This window comes from Mesocricetus auratus, unplaced genomic scaffold (assembly GCF_017639785.1).
Source record: "Mesocricetus auratus isolate SY011 unplaced genomic scaffold, BCM_Maur_2.0 Super-Scaffold_100691, whole genome shotgun sequence".
In the NCBI taxonomy this organism is placed as follows: domain Eukaryota; kingdom Metazoa; phylum Chordata; class Mammalia; order Rodentia; family Cricetidae; genus Mesocricetus; species Mesocricetus auratus.
The window spans coordinates 41,697,160-41,721,190 of record NW_024429267.1 but is presented as its reverse complement, the minus strand read 5'-3'; the positions used below and the strand labels follow the sequence as shown (position 1 = coordinate 41,721,190).

General features: G+C 49.3%; 2 protein-coding genes across 6 annotated transcripts in view; both read left to right on the top strand.

Annotated features, from left to right (window-relative positions):
- The window catches only part of Tmem108 (transmembrane protein 108), a 420,643-nt gene extending 410,811 nt beyond the window's left edge, over positions 1–9,832 (top strand). For all 4 annotated transcript variants that reach the window (XM_040739726.1, XM_040739725.1, XM_005072038.4 and 1 more), the window contains 2 exons: positions 2,646–2,800; positions 8,002–9,832. In XM_040739726.1, the coding sequence (XP_040595660.1) occupies positions 2,646–2,800; positions 8,002–8,124 (278 nt within the window). In that variant the 3' untranslated portion in view covers positions 8,125–9,832. The remainder of the gene's footprint in view (positions 1–2,645; positions 2,801–8,001) is intronic.
- A 2,494-nt stretch (positions 9,833–12,326) lies between these two features.
- The window catches only part of Bfsp2 (beaded filament structural protein 2), a 55,727-nt gene continuing 44,022 nt past the window's right edge, over positions 12,327–24,031 (top strand). Inside the window, exon 1 of one of the 2 annotated variants that reach the window (XM_021228456.2) lies at positions 12,327–13,013. In XM_021228456.2, coding sequence (XP_021084115.2) covers positions 12,522–13,013 — 492 coding nt within the window. In that variant the 5' untranslated portion in view covers positions 12,327–12,521. The remainder of the gene's footprint in view (positions 13,014–24,031) is intronic. The other variant, XM_040740170.1, reaches the window with a different exon arrangement.

The following is a 24,031-nucleotide window of genomic DNA, read 5'->3' as shown; positions in this document are numbered from 1 at the left end:
ATGTGAGAAATCCTAGGAAGTTCCCAAGGGAAACAGAAGCCACCAGACCTCCCACAGACAGGCTCGCTGCACCTTGCAAGTTCCCAGGACTCAGAGGCAGTGGCAGTGTGGCATGTTAGACACAGCAATGGCATGTTTCTGCCAGTTCCACAGCATGGCCTTGGGAAGCTCACCTCTCTGGGTTTCTGCTCCCTGCTGTTCAGACTGGTGGGTGGGGAAGTCACCAGATGCCAGGCAGAATTCTGCTGTGTGCAGGATGTATGTGTAAGCTGCACTGACTTCCTCAGGTTTGCGAGCATTGTGATGGTGTCAGGGACCTAATTCTAACTTCCACATCCCTCTGGCCACAGGACTAGGCAGTCCCTAAGACTACCTCTGTCTCTATGACCTTGCTTGCCTGTGACTACTCAGTAGGTCCAAGGCTCCGATGCTCCACTTCCATTTTCCCCCACTCCTAGTCTGTGGCAATGAAGTGTGCCGTGTGAAGTCAGATACCCTCAAAGGGCAGCAAGAGAAAAGTGACTGTTTATCCCTGACAGCGCTCCCCTTCCCCCTGGGCTCCAGCTTCAGCAGAGCTGAGAAAAACCGCTGACTTACAAAGCGTTCCATTTCTGTAGGGATTTGGCTTTACTAAGCTTGAACTGCACTGGCCGTTTCCTCTCTGATGTTTCAGAGACTGGCGGCTGTGAGGGATAAAGCTAACAGGAAGGGAGAGAAGGGACCGGTGACAGCCAGCCGTGTTCTTTGGACTGCGGTGTCTCCCAGCAGGATGAAAAGACGGCCTAACTGTGCCATTTCCACACTGGGCTTTACCTGATTAGCAAGTGGGAAGAAGACTTTCTGTCCAAAGCAAATGAGGCAAAATGTAAATGGGAGCTGTCTCCTGGCCTTGTTTGGAGATGATCTCCAGGGTGCCAGTGGTAGGGAGGAAAGCAACAGAATGTTCCAGTGAGTCCCCGGGGTTCTGGGTTCTGAGGTCCCAGCTCATAGAATGTGCCTGCTTCCACAGCTGCCCTGCACCCTGACAAGGTACCCATACCTACATTGCTCAAGCCCTTGGACCAGTTCTGAGGGATCTGGCCCTCTGCTGCCCCCTGGTGCTGGCCTCTGAGCAGAGCATCCTGAGACCCCATTCCCAGGCAGAGAAGATTGGCAGTCAGGTACATGCAGTCCTCACCCATCCCCTTCACTGTGGAGGGTTCTGGTGCTGGTGAACCTAGGCAGGACGTACTCATCCCTCTCTATCTGCTCCCCATGGTGTACCACCATTCTGTTGTGAGTCTGGACAAGGCACCCTGCCTCTTCAACCTCAGATGCTCCCTGGGAACATACTAAAGTTACTGTTTGCTCCTGATTCATCAACAGAGCCACACTTATTCCTCCAGGGCTCTTCAGTCTCAGAGGCTGAGCAGACAGGGGTCACATGTCACATAGCACGAGGGCAGGCTGAGAAGAGCCGAGCTGCAGTCACATTAGTAAGGTGAGCCCTAGTGTCAACCTCAGGGAGAAACCCAGGTGTAAAAGACCAGAAACTGGAGTCCACACATTCAGATTTGCTTTTAAGCCTATTGATAAAATTACTACTTCTCTATCTGAAAAGTATGGGCTCTTAACACTGACCCTTTGAGGTCAAATGGAAAATTTAAAGCAATCAGTACCAGTATCCCTGAAATGTAAGGCCTGCATGACTGAGTGTTCACATCTCTTTAAATGAGCCTGGGGGTTTTGTCTAATGCATCTCTGTCACCCTCGTACTTCAACTGGTCCCTTCCCAAAGAGTGAGGCTCTGAACACACACACACACACACACACACACACACACACACACACACACACTGGTCTTTGCAGCAGGCTCTGGGGAACTCTCCACAAGATGAGCAAAGCCCTTGCTTGACCCACACTAAAAACACAGCACTGCAGCAACCACAAATGTCTCCCAAGTGCATGTAGCCTCCCTTCCCCACGCCCTGGGGTACACCTGTCAACACCGCCCAAGCCTCCCCTCCTCCCTCCACACACACTCCCTGCCATATTGCTCTTTCTTTCCTCACACGCATGGGCTGTCCACACTTCCCCCCCCGGAACATTCTGCATGGGGCCAGCTCCTCCCTGAAATGCCAGTTCCCTTGCTATGAACCACCACCGGGACTAAAGCAGCCTCTCTCACTTGGCCATTTTGTCTTCACTGGATAGACATCCCTATTGAAATCACCGGATTCATTGTATTACCTGTGTATCGTCTGACCTCTTCTGCAAGCACACCAAAGGATGGATGCTTAGGGAAACAGTGGTGACTATTAACAGTTTCTGGCACAAAGTAGGTACTCAACATGAAGGTAGTGGTTAAAAAACCAACTAAATAAGTGAAGGCCAGCACAGTTATTGGAGCGCTCGTCTTGTGTGTGCAGAGCTCTGGTTTCAGTGCCAGCACTCCAGCAGCCAGGCAAGGTAACACAGAACGCAGGAGTCAGACCACCCTCGGTTTCACAGTGAGCTCAAGCCAGCCTGCAATACATGAGCCCATTTTTTTAACTGAACAAATGGGATAAGTGGCTGGGGACAGTACCACCTCCTCGGCACCCCACTGGGACTTAGGCAGTTTGTCCCCCCCAACGCTGCTTCTCTGACTGGGACTCTCTCCACAGCCGTCCTGTTGACAGTGTGCTGCATGAGGAGGAAGAAGAAGACGGCCAACCCCGAGAACAACCTGAGCTACTGGAACAATGCCATCACCATGGACTACTTCAACAGGCATGCAGTGGAGCTGCCAAGGGAGATCCAGTCCCTGGAGACCTCAGAGGTAACAGCCCCACACCTCCACGACAGCTCTCCACAGAGAGAGCTGCGGAGTGCCTGCTCCTCCACAGTGCTCTGCCGGCCAGGAGCTTCTCCCCCTGCCCCAGCCCTACTGAACTTGGGATCTGATTCTGAAACAAGAGCCCCGGGGGTGGGGATGCTTTCTGCACACTGAAGTGTGGGGAAGCTGTTCTCAGTCTGGGAATAAGTAACAAATGTTTATTGAGGACCTGTTTGGTGGCAAGCAGTCTCTGAGGACTGGGAAGATGACAGCTTGCTCTCGGGGGACTTCCAATTCTGAGCTGTGGCTGGGAGATGAAGCGTGATGCCATTCAAAAGCAAAACAAATTGAGACTAGTAATAGATGAAATGCTATGGAAACCCAGGGAGAAAGCCCCACTCCCACCCCGCAAGAGGCACAGGGAGGGTTTCTGGGTTTCACTAGGTATGCCCTCAAAGGAAGACAGATGCCTTGGAGATGTCCAGGAGATGAGAGGCGGCTGAGCGGAGTTATTGAGACAGTGCCCTTTGCCTTCCCCACACCGCCATTCCCTGGGCATCTAGGATGGGCTTTGGTAGCTGAATATAACCACATTGTTCCCTTGTTCAAAAACCAGCCAAGCTTCCCACTTAAAGGTTAAGGTGTTAGGTAGCCTGTGAGGGAGACATGCCCCTCCAAACACCCCCACCCCGCACCCGCCAACTTTCAGGCCTCACGTGATACCTGCCCCGCTATGATGGATATATCCTTCCTCCATGGCACCCCTCGCAGTGTGTGAAGTCTCCCCTCTCCTACAGTCTTCTCTCCCTCCCCAGCTCACCCTCTTTTTTCTTGCACAAGGGTCATGCCAGTCTTCTCTGTATCATTCCAATTTAGGATGTGTGCTGTCAAAGCGAGCGCCCAGCTTGCCCTCTCTAACCCACTTGCAGAATGCCACTTTGCAAATCTGTGTAACCTGCCAGACTGGATGTGGCTCTCTTGCCAGAGCATCTCAGCCTCCTCCCCCGACCCCTGCTCTCCCATCCTGGTATTTACTATGTGACTGTTTACCATGGCTACTTTGGGAGTTCCAGCCTGACGTTAACTCAGTATCATGCTCTCCCTCCTTTGGGCCACCTGCTTGCTGCCCCTGCTCCCTGGCAGCTCCTTCTCAGTTTGGAGTATTGAGTCCTATGCTGTCAGAACTCTCATCACCGAGTCCCAGGCTCAGCCACTCATGGCCACTCTCGTTTTCTTAGGTATATGACATATTCCTATTGCTGTAGAACCAGTGCCACATCTGTCTGCAGCTCTGATGTCTCCTCTGAAGTCAGCCACATACTGGCCTAACAGTCTCAGACTCATTGACCCAATATGGAACCCTTGATGCCCACTCCCGGCCCCAGCCCCAAACTCACCTGGTGTTCCCCGTGGCATACATGACACTGGCCCACCAACCCAACCTTGCATGTCTCTTGGAAGATTCTATTGGTTCTTCCTTAGCATGAGCTGCTCTCATGCCTGCACACAGCCCTCTCCTCTCTAACACTCTGATGGCTGCAGATGGTGCCAAGGATGCCCTTTCCATTCCCTCACACCTCCTGCAGTTGGTGGGGACAGAAGCCACACAGGAGCAGAATGATCTCTCCAAAGCATGACCCCGTTAGCCGTGGATCCCAGCTCCCAGGTGGATCCTCTGCACACTTAATGAGGAGCTGAGGTTGGATGCGGGGATACACACCTGTGGTCCCTGCACTCTGATGGTAGAGGTCAGAAGACCACAAGTCCAAGCTACTTAACTACTTTGGGAGCTCAAGGCCAGATTGGGCTGCACCACACACACACACACACACACACACACACACACACACACACACACACACGAAAGGTGGGGAGAGAGGGAGAATGGGAGGGGGGAGAAGGAGGAAGAGAGAAAGAGAAAAACCTCAGAAGCCATGTAAAAATCCTAGTGTAGTGGTGCACAAGCTTGCCAGTAGAGACAGGAGGATCCTGGGAGTTGCTGGCCTGCCAGCCTAATCTGCAGTTCCCAGTGAGAGATCCTGTTCCAAGCTGGCTCCTGAGAGACCTCACCTGAGGCTGACTTCTTACACAGCACAGGTTGACTGCATGCATGCTCATGAACACACACAAAGAAAAAAAGCACAGTTCCTCTTTGCAGTCCCTTCATGAGCGAGTGGTCTCTCAGTCCCCTACCAGCCCCCAGTCTCGCCTAGCCACCCTGGGCTCTTTGCTCTACACAGAAAGCCCTTGACCCACAAGATTTTTGCTCTTAAGCTTAACTGGACCCCTCCCCCTAATGCCAGATCCTCTCACTTCCTGCAGGTCTCCCTAAGGAGCCCTAGACTGCCCTATAAGCCCATTAGAGCCACGCCCTCATCATCCATCTCCAGCCCTGCTTGCTTTCTCCTTATAGCCTGCTCACCAGGAGCATGCGAGCCTACTGCTCTCTTGACACATTCATCTCCCTCTCCTCGCTGATATGAAAGGGTCTGGTGGCAGGAGCCTTGCTTATCGAAGTCACTCCTCCATTTGCAGCATCTAGAACTGTGCCTGGCGTGGCCCATGGTGGTCTGCAGCAAACAAGCAGTAGATGAATGCGTCATGTATGAACAAAGCCACCATGACTCACCCTACTCAGTTCAGAGCCTGCCAGAGTAGCTACTCAGTAAAAGCTAATAACCAAAGAGCAGGTAGCAAGACAGGCTTTCATTTAGGTGAGAAACCAGCACCTATTTTTTCTTACAGCACGTGGAAAACCTGGGAAAGGTTTGAATCTGGCCAGTGAAGCCTAAATTTCTTATATTTTCTCTGCAAATGGGGAAGTGACCACTGAAGAGCATAGCCCATAAACACGCTATAGAAAAGTTCTGCTTGGAGGATACCATGTATTCTACTTGTAGAACCAAAAGGGATGGGGGCAGGGGCTCCTGGTATACAGGCAGCACCAGGCTAGGAGACTCCCAGGAGAAGGGCCACCTGGCCACAGCCTCAAGAACAGAAGGCACCGCAAAAGCCACAGAAGGAAGTATGCCGGATTTGGCTTCACATTGTACCAATGCCCCCCCCTTCCCTCTGCCCCACCCATGCCCCTACCAGTCTACTCTCTCAGTTCTGCTGTATTAATAAAAGGACTATAATCTGTTCCAACACGTTAAACTTGGCCTGTGTGAGGTCAAAATGTAGGTCGCTCGGAGCTAGGATGGAAACTGCTGGGGACATCCATGCCCTGTAGACCACACACAGGATAGTCACATCCTCCTACCTTCTGCATCCTCAGACAGGCACCTACCATCCAGACGCTCCCACATGCCTTGCCTAAGAAAATGTCTGTGCCTGACTCCTTTGCCGCTATGATGATGAAATGGCAGATCACAGAGCCCAAGGGAGCGTGGATACTTTTCCGTGTTTTCTTCCTTTTCCTCCCTCCCCGCCTCTTCCCCCTCTATTTATTGTCTTGTTCCCTAAATGCTTCTCTTTTCATGCAGTGCCCCATATATCCCCCTATCCAGGTCCCCACTAGTCCATACTTGCCCCCATTAAAACTACAAAGCTATACAAGCCAGACTTCAGCCTCCAAACCCCTCACCACAGCTCAGCCCAAGAGCACAGAAAAGGACTTCTGTCTCTTCCCGTTGTTAGAAGGGCCAGGCTTCCATGCACCCTCCTGGTGGGACTTGGCCAGGTCATCCTTTGAGGGATATGCCTGTCCCCTGAAAAGACCTTTTATCAACAACAGTTTCCTCTTCTCTGGACCACCCACAAAGCAGCTGGTTCTCTTCCTTAGGAACTGTTGGTCTCTTTTGTTTAAAGATAAACTTCAGAGAATGAGCTGTGGCTTCTTAAAGAGGCCATTTCTGAGAAGTCTAGCCCAGTCCAGAATACACAGGGCCTTGAAATGGCGTGCAACTTCTGAGGCTTTGGTTGTTTGGCATTTACTCAGGCACTGGCTAGTCTTTCTCTTCCCTAGGTCAATACCTGATCTAGGAACAACCGCCATCAGTAGCCCACCAGTGCTTGCAGTCCCTGGTAGCTGAGATGGAAACCCTGTGGAAGCCTCCCGATTCCCTCTTGAGCAGTGTGGAGCGCCTGTTTAAAGGCTTTTCCACTCTGGGGCTTAACAGCCAGGTTGAGGTTTGGGGTGGGGGATTTAGTTGCTTTCCTTGTTTGTTCTCACTGGTCTGTCTGTGTGGGGGCTTGTGTTGCTACAAGGAAGAGGGCAGTGATTCTCACCAGGCTGGAGGTGGGGGCGGCTAAGAGGAGGATGAACTGGGCTTTGAAGACTGGTGGGCCTGTGAGACTCTGAAGGGTAGTTATGGCATAGGTGATGCCCATAGGTGTATTTGAAAAGGAAAAGCTGAGAATTTGCCTGAGGAAGAGGCAGGAAGTGGAGTCTGGAGTCCAAGGATATCAACTAAGGCAGTAAGGTGTGTGTGTGTGTGTGTGTGGTGTGTGTGGTATGTAGGGTGTGTGAGGAGGGGTGTATGTAGTGTTTGTGGGGTGTGTGTACTGTGGTATGTGTATCTCTGTGTGGAAAGAGAGAGTGTGTGTGTGTGTATGTAGAGGGGATGTGTGTGATGTGTGCCTGTGTGTGTAGAGTGGGTGTGTATTGTGTGTGTATGTATATGTGTGCATGTGTGTGTGCATGTGTGTGTGCCTGTGTGTGTAGAGTGGGTGTGTGTGGTGTGTGTGTATTGTGGTGCCTACGTGTGTGTGCACGTATGTGCCTATGTATGTACAGTAGTGGGTGTGTGTGGTGTATGTGTATTGTGGTGTGTGTACGTGTGTGGGCATGTGTGTGCACGTGTGTGCCTATGTATGTACAGTAGTGGGTGTGTGTGGTGTATGTGTATTGTGGTGTGTGTGCGCGTGTGTGGGCATGTGTGTGCGCGTGTGCGGGCGCGTGTGCGCGCGTGTGCGGGCGCGTGTGCGCGCGTGTGCGGGCGCGTGTGCGCGCGTGTGCGGGCGCGTGTGCGCGCGTGTGCGGGCGCGTGTGCGCGCGTGTGCTTATTTCCTTGTTTGTGCTTAGTTGCTTGATTTGTTGAAGCAGTCTCTCACTATGTAGCCCAGGCTGGCCTTGAACTTGCCACCCTCCAGAGTGCTGGGGTCGAGTGCTTCCACACCCAGCTATACTCGTGCCTTTCTTGAAGAGCAGCCAGCCCTGCTTCCACCCCCAGCTCTCACCATCTTCCTCCCTCTCTCCCCAGGACCAGCTCTCAGAGCCCCGCTCCCCAGCCAATGGCGACTATCGAGACACTGGGATGGTCCTTGTGAACCCCTTCTGCCAGGAAACACTGTTCGTGGGAAACGATCAGGTGTCTGAGATCTAGATGCAGCAGCCTCCGCGTTGCCACTCCCTATTTTTGTCTCTAAATTATAAATATACAAATATATATATTATAAATATAACCTTTGTGTAACCCTGACTTAATAAGAAACATTTTCAGCTTTTTTTCTTAAGAATTGTCAACATCTTTTTTACAAGTGTGGTTTAAAAAAATTTACAGAATGACCCATGGCTTTATAAAATAAAGGTATTTCTAAGCAAAGCAGTTGCATTGATTGCTTCTCTGACTGTTCTGGGCATGTAGGGGTCCCAGGAGCCCTGGGCAGGCGAGGAAAGGGACCAGTCTCCCATGGAAGCTGAATGTCATGATGGCCAAGGGAGTGGTCCTTTGTCTGCTCCTGAAGCTATGGTTCCTTTGTGCGCATTTCCTGTCTCCTTGTACACTAGAGGAGGTAACTGGTGCCCCGAGGCAGAAGACACGGGCAAGTGTGCGAAACGGAAGGGAACTTGCCACCACTGAATGTCAAGTTTAATGGCTCTATGGACATCAAGGCATCACAGGGCTCCACCCCCTTGTATCACCCCACAGGGTGTTTCCACCATGCTAGAACAAACAGGGCTGCCTTTGTCTGGCAGAGAAGTGCTCCCTAAAAACACTTCCCTGCATCTCTTTCCAGTGCACCCCACCCCCACCCCAGGCCTCCCTTCCTGGGAGGACAGATGTAGTAGATTCCGGCCTTGGGACTGTACCATACACTTGCCTGTCCATGTTCAAAGGGCCAATCTAGTGTTTATTAGGATTCTGTATTGCTTTCTCAGAAGGCAATGATATTGTGCCCCCCTGAGAAACAGGTCTATCTAGAAAGCCTTGTGGTATAGAAGTATTTTTTTAACCTTCCCCATTAAATCTTTAAAGAAAAAAAATTGCCAAATGAATCACTCGTGAGAGAAGTGCCATTCTGTCTTCGGGCAGAAGCGCTGCAGACCTGCCCATGAACGCCATCAGCTTTCACTGTTCCCACCTCCCCTCTCTCGCTCCCCCAGTCCAGGTCCAGCTGCATTCCCAGCCCACACTGTAGGGACCTCTGGGGGCACCCAGCCCCCACTGTAGGGACCTCTGGGGACACCCAGCCCCCACTGTAGGGACCTCTGGGGGCAGTTGCTTTCTCTGTTCCTCTCCTAACCCACCCACCTTGGCTAGGAAATTTAACTTCTTCGACCCCCTCCCTTAAAAAGAAAAATAGTTTGATAGTATATTTTGAATATAGATGTTCTTATTGTCAGATCGGGACTTGAACTTGACTGTTGATTTCAATGTCTGTGTTGTTGCTGTGGTCCTCTTACCACGACTTCCTCTCCTGCTCCATTCTCCTTTCAAAAAGGAAGGCGGCCTTCAAAGCTAACACGTGTTCTCAATGTTGTGTGGCCCTACTTAACATGAGTCTGCTTGTCTCTTTTCAAAGACTTCAACCCACAAAAGCAGCAGGTTAAATGTTGTGCCGAGACTCGCTCGCTCACATGTTGCTGTCTGACCTTAACCTTATCCTAATATTTCTGTTAGCTATTGCATTGAATATGCCAATGTGTGTGAGTATGTATAGAGAAAACTTGTTTGTAAAGTACAATTTATATATAATATATGTCAAAGATACATATGTTATATATACATTTGTGGATGTATGACTTATTTTTCCGTATCCACAGAATTCAGCTACCATGTATATATAAATAAACTTATTTTATTACCCAGAGGATCAAGTTGCTAATATATTTTGCATTCTTTTTATTTAAAAACATTTAAGTCTCCCCTTCAGTGGTGCCCATAAGCTTCTCATTTCCATGTGTATTTTACCTAATTGAACATTATATTGAATTTTGTAAGTGTGATGAGATAACAGAGTCATCAAGTTATCATTTGGTAAAATTTCTTTTAGAACAGGAGGGTGGGTTTTCCAAGGGAGAGTCGGCTCAGACTCCCTTCAGATCTTTGAAACATTAGTGTCCATTGAGGTGCTTCCCATTGCCTGTCCCTATCTCCAGGGGACTAAGAAGATTTAGAATAAATGTCTTTGGGTCTGAGAGTGTCTAAAACCACTGATCATTTCCATTCCCTGGGCAGTAACAGTGCCTAAGGCCACATAACACCTTTACAGTCAGTAGCTTGAACCCTTCATTTAGCCTTGGACAGTACATCCTGGAACAGACTGAAATGCAGCTTCATGGGACCCAGCAGTACCACTTGTATTAGGGGGCTGTTACCAGTGCACCATGGGAGCTACAGAGATGTATTCATAGGAAGAGTACATCTATGCAAGCTAAGGTCTGTAAACTACCACCATTTGTATTAGGAGGCTGTTACCAGTGCACCATGGGAGCTACAGAGATGGTATTCATAGGAAGAGTACATCTATGCAAGCTAAGGTCTATAAACTACCACCCTTGATTCAGTTGACTTAATCTGTCAAATAACCAACACTGGTATTTAATGAAGTATCTCCTGGAAGGTGGGGAAGACACCTCAGTAAAATGCCTTACAATCATGAAGACTCAAGTTTGATACCTAGAACCCATGTCAAAACCTGGGTGTGGTGACACATGCGTCTAATCCCAGAACTGGGGAGACAGAGCCAAGCAGATCTCTGGGGCTCACTGGCCAGAAAGCCTAGCCTAATTGGTGGGTTCCATGCCAGTAAGAGACCCTGACTGAAAAAGTCAGGTGGATAGCCCCCAAGATGTCCCTAAAAGGTGATCTCTGACCTCCACATGTACACACAAAAGTAGCAAAGTGCCCTACATTGTCTCAAGTAAACAGAGAAGGAAAAGTTTGCAAAGTTCATAAATAGATAATAAAAGTACACACAGTGCTCTAGCAGATGAGTAGGACTTGTGTGACCCTGGCAATTGGCTGGTGCTACAGACAACCTATGTAAGTCCCCAGAACAGAGAAGCTTTCTTAACTCTGCTAAGTTCTGGATATGGAATCTGAGTCGTTTGTCACAAAGGGGAGGGGAGCAATGGTATCTATGAGATAATACTTCTGAAATTGTACAATGTGCACCCAAACAGCAGTACTTGTCAACCCTGTATTTTCTGACCTTCTAAAGTTGGATTGAAAAGTCAGTGAGGTAGAGGGTGGAACTGTGCTCAGAACTGGGGTGTACTCAGTACCTACAAGAAGGTGACTCCCATTCCCTTCTCTTGCCTGGGCTCCATCCTCACAATACAGGGTCAAGGAGTATGTCCATCTCTAGACCTGGGATGCTTAGTTCCAAGACACTAAAACCTCAGCACACGCCCAGGCTGGAGGGACCATTGTACCCCAAAGAAGTGACTAGGATATAACAATTGAAAGTGTACGCCAAAGGCAAGGATTAAAACCTGGGGTGCCAGCAAACCCTGACTTGTATCACACCCATGAGTGCTTTCCAGAAATTGCTTTGCTATTTTCACTTCTTAGTCTTATTAGAGGAAGAGACAGAGGTGGAAAAGACAGCAGAGCCTAACATACAGCTTCTCAGAAGTTCAGGTCTTACACTGGCTCCAGAGTGTCTGATGTTTCAGAATTAGCAATCAGGCAGATGTACAGCAAGGTCTAGAGGAGAAGAAACATGGCTGAGGGCCTGCAGCTGACAAGCATTGTGTCAGAGGGCAGACGTGAGGAGGAAAGAGAAGCTAGAAGGGGCCTGGAACGGCTGCCAGACCTGAGGGAAGAGGATAGCAGCAGGTGGCTTTGTCTCCCTTGGGTCTCCAGGGCTGCCTTCCTCCATGGCTGGCTCACAACCACATCCATCCTCTGATCCTATGTGGATGTACATGTGCACGCATGCGCATACCCCTACCTCAGCACATGTAGGGATGTGGAAAGTCCTGAAATCAGTCCTGAGGCCACTACACTGAGTCCCAGCTTGTGCTGTAAGATATGGAGGAAGTGATCAGTACACTTGTCATCTAAGGTCCTCAAGCCTGTTTCCTCACCATGAAACAGAGCTGCTTGTTGCCTTCCTGCCTCTCTATGGCAGTAGCATGCACAAACCCAAGGGCTGCGGATATAGAGGTGACAGAGTATTCACTTACTATGCATGAGTCCCTGGCTACATAGGGATTTTAAGGCCAGCCTCAGACACCCTATCTAAAAACAAATAGGCAAATCTAGATGATCCATTCCCACAACCTGCACTGCTCCAGCACCCCAGCAGAAAAGTCTGGATGGTTGAGCACATGACTCAGCATCAGACAATGCCTGTGTGCCTCTCACAGACTGGTGCAGGAGTTCTCTTCCGGCTCAATGAATGACAGAAGCTCATGGAAGGCAGTAGACAAAGAACACGGGGACAGAGGAGCTTCCAGAGAGGCCCGTGACCAGGCCATGGGGATGCTGGGACTAGCAACCAAAAGCCACTGAAGCCTGTAAACCTACCAGGCGCCACAGAGGCAGAGAGAATGTTGAGCGAAAGGAGAGCGGCAGCGGACTTACCCGCTGGAGTCAACTCCAGCATGGCCCTGCAGAGGCACAGGGTGTCCCTCAGGGGGACACGATCTCCATCCTCCCTTGAGAGCCCTCCAGCATCCAGGACCAGTGCTCTGGGTAGCCTCATCCGTGCACCTGGGGTCTATGTAGGAGTAGCACCCAGTGGGTGCATAGGTGGCCTCAGTGCCCGAGTGACCCGTCGGGCCCTGGGCATCAGCAGTGTCTTCCTGCAGGGCCTACGGAGTTCAGGCCTTACCACTGTGCCTGCTCCAGGCCCAGAGAGGGATCACACTGCTGTTGAAGACTTGGGGGGCTGCCTGGTGGAATACATGACCAAGGTGCATGCTCTGGAACAAGCCAGCCAGGAGCTGGAAACACAACTGCGGGCTCACCTGGAGAGCAAGGCCAAACGCTCCGGAGGCTGGGATGCCCTCCGAGAATCCTGGGCCAGCAGCTACCAGCAGGTAAGTCCCTCCAGATAGGCATCTTAAGGCTTGCTAGAACTGAGAGGGGATGTCGAAGGCTATAGAAAAAGTGGTGAGCAATCTAAGGCCAGGAGAGCTGACCACTTTCACACCAAAACCACTGGTGGCCTAATGGTAACATCAGCTGCCATTCACTAAGGCTGACTAGGGGCCAGGACCCCCTAAGGCATAGCACATGCACCACCCCCAGAACATTCCAACAGTGCTCTGTAACCAAACTAGCACTGCATACACTTTTCAAATAAGAAAACTGAGACATGGCCCAAGTCCACGAGCTAACAGAGTAGCAGTTCTCAACCTGTGAGTCGTAACCCCTTTGGGGGTTCCATTGCAGATATCCTGCATATCAGATGTTTACATTATGATTCATAGCAGTAGCAAAATTACAGCTATGAAGTAGCAATGAAATAATTTTGTGGTTGGGGCCACCACAGCATGAGTAACTGTATTGAAGGGTGGCAGCATTAGGAAGGTGGAGAACTGCTGTAACAGAGATGCAGCCGATATCCGTCCCATTATCTGGACTGCCACTGTTACTTAAAAGGTTTTCAAGCCATCACAGAACCAAATGCCATTGAATGGATGTGGTGTCTTATATGACTAAGTGAAAGTGTGCTCCTGCACCCACATATAATGGGTGTATAGAATCAATGGAAATATGGGCCATACTGGGAATTTTCAATTTCCTATTACCTATGGGTGTATGTGTGTGGCTAAACACAAATGGAGTTGGCATTAATATCTTATTTAACTCAAGATAGCAAAAATTATTTCAACATGAAATCAATATAAAAATGCCAGCACAAGAGTTTAGGTTTAAATAGAACTTTCTGGATGATGGAAGCACCTTACAGTATTGGCCGTCTATTGTGTGACTTCTGGACAGACATGAACAAGTACTTTCACCCCAGACAGGGCACCACCAGCAGACCAAACATTCTACCCAAGTCTGGCTTGAGGACCAATGAGTTCATTGGGTTACTTACAGGAGTGTAAGAGAATCAAAGGAAGCTGCATCCCTGAAAATCACATGGGGGATGCTCATGAAAGCTGCACCCTGGAACTCCCTGCCCAGTCCGCAGACAACCCAATGGAAGTCTCCCTTCCCCAACAAGGGTTTATCGCATAAATGATTGTGGGTGGTGAATCTTACAACTTCCTCAGCTCTGTAAGTTTCCTTAAGCTTCCTGGATCTTAGGAACCACCCTCCTCCCTCCCAAAGAGACTACAATTCAGAAAATAACTATGCAATATCCTCTGTGCCAAGTGATCCCTTGGGGTGTGGCTATGAGACCAAGAACTTGATATTTTTGTATTACTTGGATTTTATTCCTTCTGATCACTGCATACACTAGACAGTCTTCTTGCTGGACAGGGATACAGAGGGTTCCTTTTCCCCTCACCCAGCCAGGCATGTGTCCTATTCTCTGAGACAAATTCTGCAGGGCTCCAAGCTCCTCCATCAATTCTGCCTGTAAGCTGTGGTCTCAGGGCTGGAATTCTACCGACATTGCCCATCTCAGCTGGTCTCTCCCCTTCCTCCCCAAATGCTGGCCTTGGGATCCCTGCACACTAAATCAGTCTCTAATCCAGGCAGAAGCAGGCAAGCCCAAGTCGGTTTGCTCCCTGGAATCAGGCATGCAGCCTGAGAGGTTACAAACTGTCCGTGTACGGTTGGGTGACGCCCAGGGCATACAAAGTCCCCATTTCATCCCGTGATGCTTCCCCTTCGCTGTTTTCAGCACCCTCCCCCTCCCCCAGAGAAGGAGGGTACGATACCATCCTCCTGGCTGGTGCAGCCGTTCTGCCCACACTGCCAAGTCGTGAGGAGAACCTCAAACATCCAGGGAGCTCCTCACAACCTGTCCAAGAGGCAGCCACTCCTCAGGGAGTCCCCACAACTATTTAGATCATCCGTATTGAGTGATTTACTAACCCCTAGAACATCCCAGATATCCCGGCTCAGCAGCAACTGCAGCATGATATCCGGGCGCCATGCTCACGTGCCAGGAAGGAACCAGCATCTCAGTGTTCCGGTTAGCAAGTTCAGCCAGGAAATTGGCATGACAGCTTTCGTGGTCAATAGCTTTCATAGTGCCAGACTGTGCTATGCAGACAGATGAGGCCACAGAGCCTAGTGAGAAGATACTGCGACTGGCTACAAAAACTTCTACGGCGCATGAGCCCCTGTTTCTCATCTATAAACTGGATTTAATAATGTCCACAGAATCCAGCAACTCTATAACCTATGGAGTAGACAGCTATAAAATGCCTCAACAGAATGGCCATGGAGAGCAGACGGATACCAAGACGTCAGCTTCTGCCCCTGGTGGTCGTAGTCCGAAATGGCAGACATTTTCCTCTCAAACATCTGTGAAAGCGCAGATAGGAACAGACACTTCCCCTCCTCCCGGTTCTCTTACTTGTTCTTAAGCTTCAATCTCCTCACTCCTTAGCCCGAGAACAACTCAGGCCCCTGTCCTGCTAAGCAGTGAAAGAAAATGGGAAAATCCCCAGGTGGTGGCCTCTGAGATCAAAGATGACGTGGAGACCCAACTCCTGGTCCAGCAGGAGGGGGCTCTGTGCTTCCTTGCTCTGAGCGCCTGACTTTTCCTGTCAAGTAGGTGGTGCCAAGAACTAGCTCTGCAGATCCTTTTCTCCCCAGTAGCCAAACCTAAGCTTGTACGGAATAACCTCCTGTGCCCAGCTGCAGATAAAACATCCCGAGAGCAGCACTGGTGTAGTGCGTGTCAGTACAAAGGAGGGAGTCGAGCCAGGGTGAGAGAGAAGCTGCCTGGGGAAGCGGGGAAGTGGAGCTCTAGAGCTGTATACTGGGGGGAGAGGGTGCTGGGCTCTCCACAGAGAGAAGGCAAACGGAAGTCAAAATTATTGAAAGGCCTGAGAGTCGGGGTAGTTAGTGGGCTTGTCATGACCCTATTTTCTCTCCTTTGGAGAGACAGCCAATATGCTGGAGATTTGTCTGTTTGGAGAAACTGCTAGAAGCCTGAAGCAGTTCAGGCCCATTTCTCTCACCATGGAAACTGTGGGCCTAGCATCACAACCACACTGAGAGGGAACGCCACCTACTGGGTGAAAAAAAACAATGGGATCAACATCGAGACTGACAGCCTGTTGTCTCTGAAAAGAATCAGAGGGGCAGAACAGAACCCTGGGCTGTTTTAATGGCTACGAAAGCCTAAATATATTTCCCAAGAAAAGAAATTCCATTGCTTTTCCTTTTCTAGTTTACTGTGCACACACTTGTGTGCTGTGTGTTTGTTGATAAGGGTCCTGGCTAGAGGGGCCATTGCTATGTAAGCCCAGGCGGGACTCAAACTTGAAGGAAGCCCCGTGTCTCAGTGTCCCAGGTGCTAAGATTATAGACCTGCACCCCCACACCTTCATCAATCTGTCTATTTCTCATAAAATGTAGTTTGTCTGGCAGGCTAGACTGTGGGAAAGCGACGTCATGACAGCTCAGCTTTGTAGAACACTACAATGTGGTTAGAAACGTCATGACACAGGGGCGCATGTATCCGGGAAAATTCCTTAGGGACAGGGATGAGCAAGGTTGGAGGAATATTTAAGTGGGGGAAGGAAAGGAAACAGGAGGCTGCTACTTGGGGGTAGTCATAGCTGTTTCCTAAGAAGGGGAACTTCTGGTTTCCTAAGAGCTCTTGTTTTGCCGCAGAGAGTGCATCTGGGGAGAATGGCTGAAGAAAGCACAGGAGAGACAAGCCTGTTGCTCAAGCGCCTGCCTCCAAGCCCTTCTCATGCACCCACTCACCCTTAAGTCCCTTGTGAAACCGTGCAATGCGGAGCTCACGTGGAGGAGTGGGAGACACATCAGTCCACGTAATGAAAACCAGAGGAGTGGGAGACACATCAGTCCACGTAGTGAAAACCAGAGGAGTGGGAGACACATCAGTCCACGTAATGAAAACCAGAAGTGATACAAAGACTGGGAACTTTGAAACCAATCCCAAGGTCAAGCTCAGGGCCGGCCATTTTGCCACCTGCGTGGCCTAGAGCAGGCTTCTAACAAAGATGCCTGTATAGCTCAACTTCTCGTAATAATGAGGCATTTTTGGAGATGCCTTTGACATGATAGAATATCTCTAAAAGGGATGCACTAGAGGCCCACTTGGGAAATTAGAATTGAGGAAAGGATATACCCTACATCTGCTACAACGTAACACCAGTCAGAGAGGATGGCCTATGCAGTCAGAATAGAAGAGACAAATGTAAGAAGAATTAGAAAGAGGAATGTTGGTTATTTCTAGAAAAACCCAGAGCACTCAATGTAAACATTGTACAACAAATAAGCTTTAATTAAGTCACAGGTTATAGAACTCCAAAAATGCTGTTCATATATATATATATATATGTGATAAATTCATTTAGCATACTCTAATATAAAATGCCTCTGAAGAAACTTAACATTCAAATTCCACAATGAAACAATGACATAACTCTTCTGAAAAACCCAAAGTCTTGAACAAATGAAATGTCATATATCTAAACTGAAAGACCCAGTAACTTAAAGACAGCAGCCTTCCTGAGTTAATTTATAAATTTAGTGCAATTCTAATTTTTATTTCAGTCTCTAACCTTTAGCTATGTAAGTTGACCATAAATGCTATTTGTAGGAACAAAAAGGCAAAAAGAGTCAGAAAAGAAAAATAAATAAAAAGAGCAAGAGGGAAATAAAGGGTGTGGCAGATATTTAAACATATCATAAAGTTTCATAATTAGCAGGGCATGGTGGTACAGGCATGTAATCTACATACTCGGAGACTGGAGGATTGTGAGTTGAAGTCACCCTCAAAACACCAAGGGACTAGGAAGGCAGTGAGTGGCAGAGCCTGGCCTGGCGTGCACAGGCCTGGGTTCCACCCCCACCACCATAAGAAACAAGTGTAGGAAGGCTGGGGTGCCAAGCTTCCCATCTACTTTTGCCATCAAACAGTTAACTACATGCTCAACTACACAGCATTTCAGCAAAGCAGCCTTCAAGTTCCTCAAAGGAATGTGAACATGGGCAACTAGTCTACCCCACATGTTGGAGCTGTCACCTATAAAGGAGCCAATGGGATGTTAATAATGTGTTGTCCAGTTCTGTGGCCTCCTAAACCAAGAGCAAGTAAAACCAGAGGCCTTGTAGGGACTTTTCTGCAGCCCCTACTCCCCCTTGTCTTTGCTTGTTGCTTGCATGGCCCTCTTGAATTCCGCTAGTTTTCGATTTGTTTACATAAGGAACTTTTCATCTGTGAACATTCTTGTGGCCCAACCTAACATTTTACAACCAACGCTATGAAAGTTTGCTTTTAATGGACAATGGGTAAAGAGCCCAGAGCTTACTCGCCTTTTGCCGGGTGGTGTCTGCTCCCCTACCTGCTTCAGCAAGGGGCTTTCCTTCAGCTGTGTAGGTTTTGCCATTATTAGAACGTAACCTAGGACTGAGAGTGATGGCTCAGTGGTCGAGCACCTGCCTAGCCTGTGCAAGGCCTGGGTTGAATCCCACCTTATAAAATGCAAAGGTTTATTAGGAATCTAGCTCCTTCCAAGTCAGAGCAGGCAAGTTCTCTAAGCCTCACAGAATGAAGAATTATGCATGGATGTGTCCTCACAGTAGAATAAACGGCCTATCTCAACAGGCTCCTCTGGAAGCAAAAGCCCCACATCCATATTTAAGAGCAGTAGGAGGGACCTGCTAATGGACCACACTCTCTAGAAAAACCAAATTAAAACTTAATCCAGGCAGCTGGCACAAGTGCCGAGGAGAAATGTGGCAGGGAGATTGAGAAAGTGACTGAGGCAGGCAGAAAGTGGCACGGGTTCCCCTGACCCCAACCCACCCCCCCCATCCCAACCCGCCCCCCACCCCCGAGTCTGCCCCTGGGGGTGAGGCTGAGTCACTGAAGCTGAGGGCTCCATTTAAGCAAATGAAACCTCGTTCATCCTTGTCTGCTGTGCGAACTGCACAGAAAGGCTCGTTTATCTGTTGTAAACAAGCTAGCCTGGCGATCACAGACGCATTATTCAGCAGAAATGAGGAGTTACTTCGGCTGTTAGCAGGAGGTAATGAAAAGCCGCCTCCGCCGCCGAGGACTCCCCTTTCACACTGGCTGGCTACAGGAAAACAACTTACACTTTATTTATTGATGCATCTATTTATTTCGGGGCCAATGAGTAATTGTGAGACTCGGAGAAGACACTGCGGTGCAGAGAAACGTGGAGTTAGGCAGCCTCTGGAGACACACACTGTACAGATGACAAGCTACTGTCTGAACACTGACTGCCTATACTTGCCTGGCCCAGCACTGGTCGCGTCCTCCCTCCCTTCACCCTCCTCCCCAGTTCTTCCAGCCAGTCCCAGCTGGCCAGAGCCTTTCCAGGTATTGCCCCTAACCTTAAATTTCACATCTTTATCAGCTTGCCTCTCAGCCCCCTCGGGGGCAGCTCTGAACAATGCTAACTAGCAGGTGGCATTTTTCCATTGTTCATTTGCCATCAAAACCAGAGCATGGAGCATGTCTTCACTAGAACCTTGGTTATTTATCTACATAATGAGATAAATTCCTTGCTAAAACTTCCCTGGGGGAAACATAAGCAACGTCTACCCTTCCTTCTATGGTCAAAATAACACCACAATTTAACTGTCGAGGAACTGTTGAGTTTATCAGGCTTACTTACAGAGCCCAGATGAGGGGTCACTTACTGGAATGTGGATGCTTCACCCAGAAGAGATACGAGTTTCCCAGGACCACCAAGACGACCCCACCCATCTAGTCTTCCTTATATACTGTAGCTCCTCCCTGAGCCCACGTGCAATTGGGCATTCAACGGGGAACAGTTGAATGCCCAGGTGAGGGTCCTAGCTCCCTCCTCGCCTCTCTATGATAACAGTCAACAAGCCCAGCTGGGGTGATGTTCTGCAGGCAGTACACCTGAACCACGATGGTGGTTGTTTGGCTGTGAGGGGCAGCGCTCTTCATCAGTCTTGTCTCTCATGGGTAGTCATTCCTGTGAGGGAAGAAGCAGACAAGGACAGCAAGGACCTGGGGCCTCTCAGGAACTCACTGTGAGGGTTCAGAGAGGCGACTAAGGAGCCCTGCCTGGGGAGTCAATCTGACTGTGTTTCTCACAGCCGCAGTTGCTAAAGAAGCACCCAGCTGTGGGTCTCCATTGTAGACCCCTCACGCACAGGCCAGGGCAGGACAGGAACCACCGCCAAGGGAAAGCCTTGACAGACCCAGAATTCCCAGTCAGTGACAAGTATGGTGAGGGCGCAGGTGCTCTGGAGACCAAGCCAAGTGTCTTGATAAGACTCCTGGGGGTGACAGCCTTGAGTAGGGCCCTGATTCACAGGACCTCTCTTCCATATCCTTGGATTCTAGGTGGTGGATGGAGTCCCCTGCAGAGAGAGGATTGCCCAGGGCCAGAGTTAAGGCCTCAGCCTTGGTGGCTGCTCCACCAAGCAATGCATTTTCTCACTGTACTGGAGGCCGAAAGTCTGAGACCAAAGTGTCAGCTAGGGTATTTCTCCTGACAGGAGCCATCTGCTTCCTGACGCATCATGTGACTGCACAAATGCGCCCACATTTCTTCTGCTGGATTAGGCCCGCCTTCATGGCCTCATTTGAGCCCAATCTTCACTTTAAAGATCCTAGCTCAGAATGGCCCCATTCTGAGGTACTTATCAATTAGAACTTCACCATATGGATCAAGGGGACAAGGTTCAGGCCATAACGTCCAACTTTATTGTATTTCCAGTTTATCCTTATTTTTGGTTTCTTGAAATAGGAATGTCAAACTCATGATCCTCCCACCTCAGCCTCCTGACCCCTAATTTATAAAGAAGCCGAGGACTGTAGAGATTTACACTCCCAGTGAGTTTGTATTCCAGGCAGGATCAATTCAGTGTCATTTACCTCCAACCCCCACAAGGCATTACAAAAAGCCCCCTATCTAGAACCCCACTGTCTACTTTGAAAACCCCGGAGCAGTGCGCACAAGGGCGCTCCTCTGTGAGGTGCTTAACATCTGGGACCCGTCTGGGACGCTCTCTCCTTTTCTGCCTCTTCCCATCGAGAAGTCCATGTCACAAAGGGTAGATTGATCTTCCCGCAGGCACAGCCACAGCTAGAGCGAAGGGCTGTAACTAGGACGCAGGAGGCTGGGGCACCTTCCAGCTCTTCAGTCAGCTCCAGGCTGACGTGAAAGTTTAATAGCTTTGCTTGCCGGGAATGGCGAGGCCTCCCTTGGGATTCTTTTTGTCTTTTTCAATGATGTTCAGGCTCAGAAAGAAATAATGTACCGGAGCAGTCAGCCCTCGAGGCAGGACACATTCATCTCACTAGAATTCAGAGGGTCCCTGGGGCGCGTGGTTCCAACTGCGGCAAGCCACTGTTCTTTGGGAGGTGGGCAGTGGCCTGGGTGGGAGGGAGACTCCTGCTTAAGATGAACCTGCTGTGGGGGTTTCCAAAGATTGCTGCGTGGGCTCTGGGGCCTGTAAAGGAGACTGCTTCTCCCTAACACTGAGTTTCTGGAGAGCTGAGGCCTCTTTGAAAGCAGGGAGAGGTCAGACCAAGTGTGGGAGCCTAGATGGTGGCCCCCAAGGTTCTCAGTCTAGGAGTGAGACATGGGCCCGTTGAAAGCCACCAAAGACAACAGAGAAAACACATGATCATGCTGCCACAAAGGAGCATTCTGGGAAGACCTGGTGTGTTTGGAGGAGGAACCTTGGAGGGCCTGTGCTTCGATGGGAGGGAGGGATAAGGTTTTCTCTGAAGGAAATACTCTCCTAGTTCCTGGGGCTGGCTTACCGTTCTTGGCTTGTGGTTACATCACTCAATCCTTGCCCTCATTTCCTGGATGTCTGTATGCAGATCTCTCTTGTCATGAAGGACATCAGAAATCATTCAAATTAGATCAAGTCCTGCCCCAAAGACATCATCATAACTTATTACATCTGCAAAGACCATATCTCAAAGAAAGTCCTAGGGTTAGGATTTCACTGAAATTTCGAGGCAGTCTATGATGCAAGCTGTGACTGTTGCTATTGGTTGATTTGATTTTTTGTTTTTCTTACCATATATTCCTGATTTTGGGCATTCTGTTCTAGTTCTCCAAATGCCCCTTCAAAAGTTCACAACTACTGATATTTTTGTATCTAACCTACTTATTTTTCCATTCAAAATGATATTCTGTCCTCTATCAAATCATGTGGGGTTTGGGATTCACTAGGGCAAACTATCCAGAAGAGAGTTATTCATTGAGAAAGGGGCATAGTTACTGTGTGACTGGGCCAAGTTACAGCACCTCTCTGAATCCTTTTCTCAAAGGGTTAGGTGAGGAACCAGCTCCTTCACAAATTAAGTCATATTTCAGCTCATGACCCCAGAAAGCAAGGAACAGGGTCATCTTCATGGGCCTGAAGGGACGAGTTCCTCTTGACCCTCCTTCTGGTTGCTACCTGGCTTTTCCTCAGAGGCCCATTTGTAAAATCAGAGGGCAGAATTCCCTGACCTCCCACGCCTCACATGACAGACCATTCTGCCTCCTGTGCTGTGGACAAAATCTAAGAGGAAGAGGACACCCCCACCCCACCCAATTGTTTGAAATCTGCCTTAGTGTCTGGCCAGGCTGGGAATGTTTGGCACATGTGGTCCCTTCATTCCTAAGATTCTGATGGTGACCTGTGCCCCCCAGAAGTGATGAAACATCTGTTTTGTTAACCTCACACACCTGCCAGGATATCTCTCAGGTGTTGCCAGAATCACCTGTCTATGGGTTAAATGAGAGCAAGAAAAGTCCACACATGATGGGAGTTCAGAGAGACCCAGATTAAATTAAACCAATACACAGCTGGGATTCCTGGGTTGGCCGGCCCTAGCATTGTGCCTGCACATAGGTGGCAATGAATATTCGTGTGCTGTCCTCATCCTCCTCCACACATGACCATCCCAACCCTGGTGTCCCAGGAGGTCATTCCAGCCTGCTCAAAACACTGAGAATCCCCAGTATCGGGCTATGGCATGGTCTTCCTTGAATTGTGCAACAATGGCATGATTCCAGAAAACAGGAGCGGGCTGAAGGAAGACAGGAAGGCAAGGGAAGACGAGGCAGAAGTCAGGCAGGAAGGAAGATGAGTCAATACATGGCAGCAGCTTATAGTGCATACCACAGGTCCACAAAGAACTGAGTTCACATCCTGGCTTTGCCATTGACTGACCTTAAGTTCTCTGAATGCAACGCTGTGATCTGTAAAACCAAGGTAGTATTCATATCACACAGTTGTTGTGTGACTTAAATAATTTATCTTAAATCTTTATTATAGTGCCTGGATGTAACAAGCATTCAAATTAACCTTGAGTAATCGGTGCCATCATTTGTGAATGTTAAATAATAATAGCATTGCATAGCCCTTCTAGCCTGCCTGCCCAGCAGACTCCATGGGGGAAGGAGTGGAGATCGTATACATGGATAGATGTATACATAGGGATGGGCCCCTGGTGTCTCTTTGTGGTCAGAAAGCCCAGAGTAGCCTCTGAGCTGAAGGAGACCATCCCTGAGATTGGGTGGGGGTTGTGGGGGAGGAGTCCTGGGTTGTTGCCTCTTAGCAAGTGGTGCCACCTTCTGGCTGCTCTGGGAGTAGTCTTGCAAATTAAGCATCTCCATCCCCTTTCCCCTTGCAAAAATGTTCCTTGTGTGTCGTAGAGTGATCCATCTCTCTACTAGAGCCACCTTGATTTAGAGGGCTAGCCACACATCCATGCCACACTCCAGCCAATGGGATCATGTCAGAATCTCCACTATAGGTCTGGATTTCTTATTAATTCAAATCAGCCATAAAAATCTCCCTCTGTCTGAGACATTGCATAGCCAGTACATCTGTCCCTGTTCTCTGTTGTGGCTCTTTGGGACAGAAGAAACTCCTTTACTCTCTGAGTTTCATTTTGTGTTGCTTTTGGGGGTTTAGGCCAGAGCTTGAA